Consider the following 12287-nt stretch of genomic DNA (forward strand, 5'->3'; position numbering starts at 1 on the left):
GTGGTTGCAGCCGTCTCCGACCGACGGACGCAACACTGTCATTCTGGTAGCACCAGAATGGCCCAGAAGACCTTGGTTCGCCGACCTGGTAAACCTAACAACGGAAGGTCCTCTCCGCCTTGGCCACCTCCCACATCTTCTACAACAAGGTCCAGTATTTTTAGACCAGGCGGATCGCTTCTCTCTAGCGGCCTGGCTTTTGATCGGCGAGGATTAAGAAAGAAGCGCTCTCGGGAGGAAGTCATCACCACACTTTTGCTTGCTCGCAAAACATCTACTTCCCTCGCTTACATGCGAGTCTGGAGAGTGTTTGACTCTTGGTGTGAGGATTTAGGAATCTCGGCGCGCAGGGCCCCAGTAGCCCAAGTTCTCTCTTTTTTTTCTGAATGGTCTCGCTAAGGGTCTATCTTTCAACTTTCTACACATCCAGATTTTGGCCCTTGGTTTCCTCTTGGGGGCGCATTAATGGTCACTCTGTGGCAGCCCATCCAGATGTCCTTCGTTTTCTCAAGGGGGCTAAGCATTTAAACCCACCAGTCCAGGCAACCTGGCCGTCATGGAGTCTCAACTTGGTGCTCCAGGTCCTATGCGAGCCACCCTTCGAGCCCCTCAAACGGACCACGCTTAAAGACCTGACTCTGAAGACTGTTTTTCTTGTTTCTATTTGCTCAGCTAGGAGAATATCCGAGCTCCAAGCCTTGACTTGTCGAGAGCCATTTCTTCGTTTCTCTGATTCAGGGGTGTCTCTCAAGACTGTGCCATCCTTTTTGCCAAAGGTCGTCTCCTCCTTCCATGTCAACCAGTCAGTCGAATTACCGGCTTTTTCTACAGAGGACTGAGGGCTGTCATGGCAGAGAGTTGAGATGTTTGGATGTTAAATGTGTCCTGCTGCGATAACTAGAAGTCACGAATGAGTTTAGTGTCTCAGACCATCTTTGTTTTGTGGAGTGGACATAACAGAGGGACTAAGGCTTCCAAATCTACCATAGCCCGATGGCTAAAGGAAGCAATTGCTATGGCTTATATTTGCAGGGGCTGGCCGGTCCCGGAAGGTCTAAAAACCCATTCCCTCCGATCACAGGCTACCTCCTGTGCGGAGAGTCAGTCTTTCTCCCTACAAGAGATATGCAAAGTAGCTACTTGGAAGTCTCTTCACACATTTCGCACATCATTACCGCCTGGACGTGCAGGCTCCAGTTTTTGGTTCTTTTGGCAGACAGGTGCTTCGAGCGGGACTTTCTAGGTCCCACCCTACTTAGGGAAGCTTTGGTACATCCCACTGTCTGGACTGATCTGGGTACGTACAGGGAAAGGAAAATTGGTTCTTACCTGCTAATTTTCTTTCCTGTAGTACCACAGATCAGTCCAGATGCCTACCCTTAATGAAGGTCTGTGGTTATTTTTTTTCTGTCAGCCGCTCGAAAATATTCTATTCAAACATATTGCTATTCACAGAGCACCAGAAGTAACAGGGCACCGGAAGTAATGATATAAGAGTGTTTTATTCATGAAATTTATTGTTCCAGTTTATGGTTTTAAACACAGTTTGCTTGCTTGATCCTATTTCTAGTTATCTTGAGGGTTTAAGGTTACTTTCTTCTTCTGCTTTGAAAACGTTTATACTGAAGGGATGCAGGGTGAGCTCTGTCCTGATACAGGATACCCTTAAAGTTTTTCTCTGTCTCCATCTGCTGGAAAGGAGGCTCAACCCACTGTCTGGACTGATCCGTGGTACTTCAGGAACGAAAATTAGCAGGTAAGAACCAATTCTCCTTTATCAGGTAAATAATTTCTCCAATTCTATTTGCTTTTTTGGCAGCCTTACACTGAGCAGAAGATTTCAATGTATTTTCAACAATAGCTCCTAGATGCTTTTCCTGCGTGGTGACTTCTAATGTGGAACCTTGCATTATGTAGCTACAATTTGGGTTACTCTTCCCTAAGTACATCACTTTGCACTTGTACACATTAAATTTCATTTGCTATTTGCATGCCCAGTTTTGCAATGTCTTCTTGCAATTTCTCACAATCCTTTTGTGATTTGACAACTTTGAATAATTTTGTGTCATCGGCAAATTTGATCACATCACTTGTTTCCATTTCCAGGTCATTTATAAATGTATTAAAAAGCAGTGATCCCAGAACAGATCCCTGGGGCACTCCACTATTCTCCTTTTTCCATTGGGAAAATTTACCATTTAGCCCTACGCACTGTTTTCTATCTTTTTAACCAATTGGCAATCTATACTAGGACACTGCCCCCTATCCCATGACTTTTTAATTTCCTAAGAAATCTTTTATGAGGGACTTTGTCAAATATTTTCTGGCTCACCTTTATCCACGTTTATTTATGCCCTCAAAAAAATGTAGCAAATTTATGAGGCAAGACTTCCCTTGGCTAAATCCATGTTGGCATTCTCCCGTTAAACTATGCTTATCTATACGTTCATCAATTTTGTTCTTTATGATAGTTTCTACCATTTTGCCTGGCACAGACATCAAACTCACTGGTCTCTAGTTTCCTGGATTACCTCTTGATTCCTTTTTAAAAACTGGATTTCATTGGCAACCTTCCAGTCTTCTGGTACCATAAATGATGTTACTGATAGTTTACAAGTTTCCAATAGCAGGTCCATAATTTCATTTCTCCGTTCTTTCAGCTCTGCCCACCTCACCCCTCACTGTTCTACTTCCTTTTTGTCTACAAATTAAGCCATGTGTAAAATGTAACAAGTCAAGTTGTATAGTTCTTTGATCGGTTAAAAGAAGTTTGTAGCCCTTGCTCTAAACAAGCAGCTATTGTCAAAGCTACTTACCTAGGTGAACTGGGAGTCCTGAAATTGCCCTTATTTTGTCTGGATAAAAGCACACGTGATCTCCCATTTTGCGTGTGCTTCTAGCTGGGCTGTGAGGAGGCGCTCTCTAGAGGTGCGTTTGGCTCAAACAAATATGCTCACTTTCTCTCTTGGCTACCCCCACAAAAGAGCAAGTGCAAAGTGAGTGCTTCTAAAATCTATACTTAATGCAATTTTTCATAGGGAAACTTAACTGCATTGGTTCTGTTTGAAAATTATCCTGAAGTAGGGTGTGCTAAAAGCCCCTTGTACGTTACCGCTGCACAAGCTATTTAAGAATTGCTCCTTAAAGAGTTCAGATCTGTGGCCAAAACGTAACATGTTACAAATGTCTGTGATCAAATCAATGTTTTTACAACTGCCTTATGTGGTAAGCAGGCTATACATTTTTAAATAAATAAAATGATACAGTGAAAATTCTATTTGTTATATATTCCCCATGTGTAGTGGTTTCTGCTGAACATTGGGTGCTTGTGAAAACACGGTTCCACGTGAAAATTGGTGACAGGCACAGAGCCCTGGAGAAAACTGATTCTTCATACAGTTTTTCAGCAGATGTCACTGTGTCTGTGAGAGAGAATTGTGCCTTCCATTTAGTGTTGACACTTCTCTCTGTGCAGGTTTGTGGCTCACTGGAATATTGCCAAGTCAATGGCTGGCTATTACCAAGAGTCTGGAAGGGCCGGGAGAGACGGAAAGAACTCCTCATGCCGGCTGTATTACTCCAGGACTGACCGGGATCAAGTCAGCTTCCTGATCAAGAAGGAGATTGCTGAGAAGCAGGTAAAGACACATGGGACACACCCTGCAAAGTCTCTGTGGCATCTGACTGTGCTGTTTTTCCCTGTCTGACTTTTAAACAGAAGTAAATGACGTTGGAATAAATTGTCTTGTTACTGAAGCGTATTAATAATATTTTGTTATTTTTCCCTATCCTAGGCAAAAAAAGGATCCCTGAAGAACTCTGATAAAGCTTCAATGATTGGCTTTGAGGTCATGGTTAACTTCTCTGAACAGTTGGGGTAAGTGCAGGTTTTGGGTTTTTCCCCAGGCTTTCATGCAAAACCTAGTAAAGCGCCTCATAAACACAGGCAAAGTAAGGTTGCCTGTAGGGTGGAAAATTAAAGCATGAACGATTCAAAAGGAACAGGTATTAAAATCTCTTGATTCTATTTTGAATGGAATCTAATGAATACAGAACTGTTATTTCACTCTGCAGAGTTCTTTGGCAAGTGAGTTTTTGAAAAGCTGGGATGAGTCATGCAGGTTTGGGAGTAGAGTGCCCTCCTAAAACCTACACGTTTATTGGGGTGGTTTTCCTAGGAGCTTCTATAGGTAAAAGAGTGTTTTTCGTGCAGAAATGGCCTTTTGCAAAATTGCCTGCTCGATTAGCAGAAGAGCTTAAGCATGTATATACTGTCCGCACATAAGTTTACCCAGACTGAGCAGAGGAGTTTCTTCGGAGCACCGTTGTGGCAGGGTTTGGACTTGCACACACACATGCACTCTCACACTCTCTCTCTCTCTCTCACACACACACACACACACTCTCTCTCTCTCTCTCTCTCTCTCTCTCTCTCACACACACTCTCTTAAGGTTTCAGGAAAAATTTGCACGTGCATTGTGGCAGGTGTAACTTGTGCAGGGTAGATTTGCTGGGATAATTTTTCAACATGGACTTAAGCGCACAAGTCTGGTTTTGAAAATTGGTGTAATTTGCACGTCTTTTTGGAAGATTTCCTTATGCAGGCTGTTTGAGAATTACTCTATATGATGGGGTTACATAAAGGAGACTGAGTATTAAACGCACAGCTCAAATCTTGTACCAAAAACAAGATGGGCCCGGCATTGTACTAAATTTAGTTTCACACCCCAGTGATAGGCCAGGAAAAAGCATGATGTATATTAACTGTGACATCTGCGTTCCTCCTTATCCTTGTGTCGGGATGGCTGAGACCAAAGTAGTGTCCTTTTGTTACGTTACTGAATTCATTAGGGTATTGCCCGTTTTTTTTCTTTGCTGCTTGGTGAGGGCTTTGTCATATCCAGGCTTGTTGAGTAGATGGTTTCTCAGGCTTTCCCCACTTCTTGGCCTTTCTTTGCCCCGAGGTGGCGTTCAGCTGCTGTGCAGCAGTATAATTGCGAGGGGCTTGTACTTGTAACAATAAATACAGATGCAGGGGGCACATGCATGCGGGCATATGAAAGTCTATACGAGTGAAGTTGGTGGTGATAAGAGGGAGATGTCACGGCAGACTGGTGGAATATGGGAGTCTTATAGAAAATGGCCATAAATAAGAGTGTGAAATTTGTACAGAGGACAAATATGTTAAGGGAGGGACGAATGGCCTAGCAGTTACAGCACTGGTCAGTGATTCAGAAATCCCAGGACATGAATGTGAGGCTCGCCTCTGATTCTCTTGTTGCAAGTCACTTTATCTCCCTCTGCTTCTGGAATCCAGTTGAAAATGAAGAGCTTCACTTTCTGATACTTACCTGCTCAACAAATGATTACATCTGCCACTTTTGGGCTCCTTAATCTGACCATTACGTTAGGAGCTGGTGCATATTTGTGAGACCTTCATCACGCCTCTCGTAATACTCCTGTGATTTTTGCGTCCATTTATGTTTACTTATTGTGAGGAAAAATGTTAACAGTGAGGGAATTGGTCCCTATTCTGTTTAACAAGGGATTTGTGTTTTGCTGTCACAGGTATCTTACTGCACATGTTACCTCATGTGATTTAATTTTGTGGAAAATTTTCAACTTCTAAAACCCAAAGAGAGAAATGGAAACAATTCATATGCAGGAATTTTTCAGTGCTTTTCATCTGTACCCTATAGATAATGAATTTAAGCCGCATCAGCTTGAGGTCATTCTTATTAGAGCAGTGGTTCCCAAAGCTGCCCTGGAGGACCCCCAGCCAGACAGGTTTTCAGGATATCCACAATGAATATGCATGAGGCAGGTCTACAAGCAATTCAGGCAATGCATGCATATCTTTCTCATGCATATTCATTGTGGATATCCTGAAAACTTGACTGGCTGGAGTCCTCTAGGACAGCTATAGAAATCGCTGTATTAGAGTATATCCTAAGCCCATGGTTGGCCTTTGCTCCAAATTTTGGTCCTGATTTAGCCACTCTGAGGAAATTTAGGACACCTTCAGGCAGACAGATGGATTCTGTCACTACATCAGTGCTTTTCTGTCTTGAGCTGAAAAACATCAAGCTTACTAATTTGGGGGCTAGTGCAATAAGGTTGTGCTCAGCATAGTGCACAGTTTAGCCTTCAGTCATGCGCATGTTTTTTTTTGGTTTTTTTTTTTGGGGGGGGGGGGGTTTGTGTGCAAACCACTACCAGTGCAGCAAGGAGTTTTGTGCACAAAAAGTGTGTGTGGGAAAACTGTGTTTAAGTTGGCTAATGAGGGCATTGGGTATTACTTCCTGGATTACCTCTTTTCTTCATGCTGTAAATTTAACTCCTAATCTGAGGTGGAGTAAAGCTTCCAGGGCTAATCTTAGTGTACAGGCGGAAGCTGGACTTATGGTGCTGGTGACTGTAGTAGGCATTTTAAGCATAGCAAATGAGCTTTGTGTACAAACTGCATGTTTTCCACGCATAAAATATGATTTATGTGTACAAAAATTGCTTTCTGCACAGAGAGCATTTTTATGCACATAAGTCATATTTTATGCGTAAAAACATGATTTGGGCACATAAACCATGTTTTCTACACACAAATTATGTTTAGCTGTGTGCAAAGCCTTTTTCTTTGTGCGTATTTTGTAGCTCCCGTTGCATTAGCATACTGTTAGCTTATCGCATCGGTAGTTAAAGAAAAATTAGCTTGCGTGTTGGGCAGCTGTGTGCTGAATTTCAGCACACAGTTTTTAACGCTCAGCTTTTTGCATTGGCCCCTTTATGGGCTGGACTGGGTCTGATCACCACCACTACCATCTAGCTGTCCTCACACTGGAGAGAAACTTATCTGTAGGGACAGAGAGAGGTGCTGGGTAAGATGGAAATCTGAGGCTAGTCAACAGGATGGAATGGAGATGGCTGCGAGTTTTGGAGAATTTTGACAGAGTAGAATTTTTTTTTTTTTTTTTTTTTAAAGTATTGAGGCACCAGCCAAAATTCTGAGGAGCCAGGGGAGATATTTTTTTTAAAACTTTTTTTTTTTTTTAACATTTCCCCGCCCCCCCCCCCCCCCCCCCCTCTAATTTCCTCTCTTCTGCAGTCCAGCAGTAGCTCCCTTAGCACAAGCTGATCCTCTGGTAGCGTCTCTTTTGCCTGACCTAGACCTGACCACCAAAGGTGGCCCTTCTACCTGGCACGTGCTGAATTTGTTTTTTTATTTAACTTTTTATTTAAAACATTATCAAAGTATAACATTTTGGAAGGAAAAGCAAACCCTTCTCACAAACAAACATTAGTGTGAAAATCTGAATAAGTGTCTCCATTAATAGCACATATTCATCTTCCCCTAAACCCGATCCCCTCCTTCCCCAAAGAGTGCATTTTTGCCACCTAAGAAATCCTTTTCACCTTCATTTACCCATTTATCAAAGGGCTCCCACACCTGCTTGAATGTAGGCTATCTGTCTCTTCAAAGGGCTGTTATTTTCTCCATTTGATGCACACTCCATATTCTTCTATATAAAGCAACATTTATTCTTCTCCATTGAGCTGCAATTTCACATCTAGCAGCTAGGAGGATATGAGCAATCAATCTGACATTATTTGTTGAAATTCCTTTCACAGCTGCATTAAACAAATATACCTCAGGTTGTAGTGCAATGTGAATTCCAGTGACAGTAAAAATAAATAAATAAGCTTTTGAACCCTGCCCCAAAAGTACATGCTGAATTTTAGGTGCCTAGTAACCCATCAGCTGGGATTTTTCCAGTCCTCTTTTTGGCTGTATGTGTAGTACAAATATTTTATTACAAATGTATACGGCATTCACATTACGAGCAATAATATAGTTCTTGGCTGAGATTTCAGATTGCAGAAAAAAAAAATCAAATGATTCTGTGATTTCATAAAATAAGACAAAAGTACAAAGAGGCTTTGCAGCCTGTTTTGTCAGCATGTTTGGAAATATATCACAGAAACCCCCAAAAAGGACCTTACAAGTAAAATGTGAAGAATAATGAGACACAATTATGACCTTTTGATTGAAAGATTTTATAGCTAATCACACAACATTTTTTTGTACGGAGCATCTCTCTCTGCAGTTTTGTTGGGACTGCAGAGAGTCACAATTGGAATTGCAGCTGACCTTGAACCTCTTAATATCTCATTTACTTCCTGGATCTTGTATGTTGGTGCCATCGCAGTTCTTAAATGGAAACCACATGGTCCGATTAGTGGTGCTATTACAAATATTAACCAGAACTACCAGCAGTTGTGGGACGCCTAATCATTTAGACGTGGTGACCAGCATGGTTAGATGCCTCCATCGCTTGCAATGCTCTTGAACTCCTGGTAGTAATCACTATGTCATATAGATGGGCAGAGTTCTGATGCATGCAGTTTCCATGTTCTAAGGCATGATATTTAAAAAAAAAAAAAAAAAAAAGGAAGAGTATACGAGTAAAAAGCTGGAATAAGAAGACTGCAGGAGGAGTTTCTGGGTGCGGCAGCATCTTGTCTGATCTAGGACGTGGGAAGCACACTGACCCCTGCCTTTCTGTTTATCGGTTACTCGGTTTGGGTTTTGGTCTTGAGCAACAGCCAAAAACAGCAGCGAACAGGAGAAGGGTGATGAAGAGAATGCAGAAGGATCCAATCACCACCAGTCCTCCGAGAGCCCAGTAATCATCCAGGAGCCTGGATTTCAAGTCCTCCAAAACCAGGGAGGTGGATTGGATGGGGGGTGGCATGCCAGAACCCATGCTGGAAAAGAGAGAAGTGGGCAAGTAAAATTTTCAGTAACAAGCAATTCAGTTTGCAAATGTGCACAATAAAAAAATAAAAAAAAACAACTTTCCTTTCCTAGCATCCTCCAAAATACAAAGAAATGTAACAAAAATCCCTAAAAGAGGTGACAGCTGATGTTTCAAAAAATACCATTCCTATACGTGTATATTTTTAGAAGTTTAAAACCTGCGATTCTCTCTCACTTTGTAGAGGATACTCAACTGAAAGGCCTATTGATTTTAATCTACTGTTTAAGATATTGTGATCAATTGTGTCAAACGTGGCTGAGATGTCTAAAAGTACTAAGATGAAAGTTGTACCTTGGTCAAAACCGCATCTGATTAGATCGAAAGATGATTGTAATAGAAGTTCTGTATTATGCAGTTTACGGAAGCCAAATTTTGCATTTTTCAATAAGTGGAAGTGTTCCAAGGGGGTATATTTTGCGTAAGATTAGGAAATAACATAGGTTCCATGCTGGGTCAGACCAAGGTCCATCGAGCCCAGCATTTTGTCTCTGACGCCAGTCCACATCATAAGTACCCGGCAGATCCCCAATAGTTGATCTGTTTCTTGTATCACTCTCAGCGGTAAGCGCTAACTTTAACTTTCCCAAGTCTACTTGGCTAATAACCATTTATGGATTTTTCTTTCAGGAGCTTGTCCAGTCCTCTCTTGAGTCCCACTATGTTGCCTTGACCACATTCTCTGACAACAGATTCCATAGCTTTATAGTGCGCTGAGTGAAAAAATACTTCCTACAATTTGTTTTAAATCTGCCGGTTAATTTCATGGAGCGTCTCCTAGTCCTAACTTTATTTGATGGGGTAAAAAATGTGCCCTATTTACCTGTTCCATCTTACTTGAGATTTTATACATTTCAATCCTATCCAGGTTCAGTTGACTTTTTTCCCATGCTAAAGAGCTCTAATCTGTTTAGCCTTTTTCCATATGGGAGCTTTTCTCATCCCTTTTATCATTTTTGTCACTCTTCTCTATATCTTTTCTGTCTCTTTTGAGATGGGGTGACTAGAACTGCGCACAATACTCAATGTGGTTGCACCATGGATTTATATAAAGGCATTAAGATATTCTCAGTTTTGTGCTCCTATTCCTTTCCAAATAATTCCTAATATTTTATTTGCTTTTTTGATCCACCGACACATACTGAGCCGAAGATTTCAAACTAATGTTCACAAGAACTGAGATCCTTTTCCTGAGTGTTGATTCCTAAAATGGAACCCAGCATTGTGTACCTGTAGTCGGGATAATTTTTCCCTGAGTGCATTACTTTGCAGTTGTCCACATTAAATTGCATCTACCATTTAAATGCCTAGTCTTCTAGTCTCATAAGGTCCTTCTGCTGTTTTAACAAATTTTGTGTCATCTGCAAATTTGGTCACCTCACTCGTCTTTTTTCTCCAGATTGTTTATAAATATGCTAAATAGCATAGGTCCCAGGACAGACCCCCTAGGGCACTCCACTAACGACCTTATTCCATTTAGTCCTACTCTGTGTATTGTCTTTTTATCCGATTACCAATCCACAATAGGACATTGCCTCCTATCTCTTGACCACCCAATTTCCTGAAGAGTCTCTCATGAGGGACTTTGGATTTTCAGAAGGCATTTGACAAATACATTATAGCTATCAACTCATCTTTAGCTGCATTTTTTTTTATATTTTCCAAAAAATCTAGCAAATCGGTAAAGCAAGACTTTCCTTTGCGAAACCAATGTTGACTCTTCCCCCATTAAACCATGTCTGTCTATGTGGTCAGTAATTTTTGTTTTTAAGAATAGCTTCTATCATTTTGCCTGGTACTATTGTCAGACACTTTGGTCTATAGTTTCCCAGATCATCCCAGGAGTCCTTTTTTAAAAATTGGTGTCCCATTGCCCATCCTCCAGTCTTCTGGTACTATGGCTGTTTTAAATTATAGGTAGCAAATCATCAGAAACAGGTCTGCAATTTCATGTAAAATTTCTTTTGAGTGCGAACCATCCGGTCCCAGTGATTTGTTATTCTTTAGTATGTTAGTCTGATTTGTTGTATCCCACAGTTTCACAGTGATTCTGTTTAGCCATCTAGAATTATCACCATCAAAAAAATGTTTCTGGTGTGGGTATGAAATCCTCCTCAGTATAGACAGAGGGAAAGAATTCATTTAGTTTTTCTGCTATTTCCTTGTCCTCTCTGATCACTTCTAGCGGCCCAACTGATTGCTTGACTTTTTGCTTCGAATGTACTTGAAAATGCTTTTAATACTTATTTTTACCTCTATGGCAAGCTTCTTTTCAAATTCTTGCTTAGCCTGCTTAATTACTTTTTCACATCTAACTTGCTAGTGCTTATGCTATTCCCCATTTTTCTCATTTGGATCTGCTTTCCATTTTTTGAATGATGCCCTTTTGGCTTTAATTGCTACTTTCACCTCAACTTGCCGGCAGTCATTTGGTTTACCTTCAACTTTTTTTTTTTAATGCAAGGCATACATTTTGTCTGGGCCTTAAGAATGGTAATTGTAAACAATGCCAATGGCTCTTGCAGGATTTTAACCTGGAAGTCCATATTCAGTCACTCTCTGGGTAGTAAAGTTATCTGGATAAACTTATCAGTGTTAGCTGGTTAACTTTGCCGGTTAACTCATCTCCCAGTTATTCCCCCTGGAATGCTCCTAACTTAGCCAGCTAAATTCTAGCTAACTTATTAATTGTCCATAATATAGCCAGATCTTCATTTAGCCGGATAACGTCTGAGTTATCCAGCTAAATGTTTCTGAATATGGATTTCCTTGTGAATTGTAACCTTGGAGTCCTCTTTGACTCCTCGCTCTCTCTCTCTCCTTCTCTATTCATATCCAAAACTCTGCTAAAAAAAATGCCCTTTCTTTGTTTAATACATGGGTTCCCAACCTTCTGGGAGTGTGGACCCCTTTTCAGCCTCCAAAGTTTTTACAGACCCTCACATGCTTCCCTTTCATTTTTACCTGCAATTATATAGAGATCCAACACAAATGCTGGTATAGAGTAATACAGTCCCAACACTTCACTCGGGTGTATAAATGCATAATTTCATTTATTCAAAATTGGCAACTCCATTGTTATCATGCACAGTCTTTCATGCACACGGGGTCCCCCGACACGGACCCGTGTTTCGCCAGCGGCTTCTTTAGACGGAATTCTTTAGACGGAATTCTTAAGTTCCTGGCATGGAGTGCCAGGAACTTAAGAATTCCGTCTAAAGAAGTTCCTGTTAAAGTTTATGGGCATCCCTCCCGACGCAGCCGCTGGCGAAACACGGGTCCGTGTCGGGGGACCCCGTGTGCATGAAAGACTGTGCATGATAACAATGGAGTTGCCAATTTTGAATAAATGAAATTATGCATTTATACACCTGAGTGAAGTGTTGGGACTGTATTACTCTATACCAGCATTTGTGTTGGATCTCTACATAACCAGTTTGAATGCTGGCCGCAGCTCGGTTGCTTGTGGTTTGTAC

General features: G+C 41.3%; 1 protein-coding gene across 9 annotated transcripts in view; it reads left to right on the forward strand.

Annotated features, from left to right (window-relative positions):
- Positions 1-12287, forward strand: part of RECQL5 (RecQ like helicase 5) — a 129894-nt gene that overhangs the window by 46962 nt on the left and 70645 nt on the right. For all 9 annotated transcript variants that reach the window (XM_029600509.1, XM_029600506.1, XM_029600508.1 and 6 more), the window contains 2 exons: positions 3476-3638; positions 3795-3877. In XM_029600509.1, the coding sequence (XP_029456369.1) occupies positions 3476-3638; positions 3795-3877 (246 nt within the window). The remainder of the gene's footprint in view (positions 1-3475; positions 3639-3794; positions 3878-12287) is intronic.

The sequence above is a fragment of the Rhinatrema bivittatum genome, chromosome 4, assembly GCF_901001135.1.
Source record: "Rhinatrema bivittatum chromosome 4, aRhiBiv1.1, whole genome shotgun sequence".
Lineage (NCBI taxonomy): Eukaryota > Metazoa > Chordata > Amphibia > Gymnophiona > Rhinatrematidae > Rhinatrema > Rhinatrema bivittatum.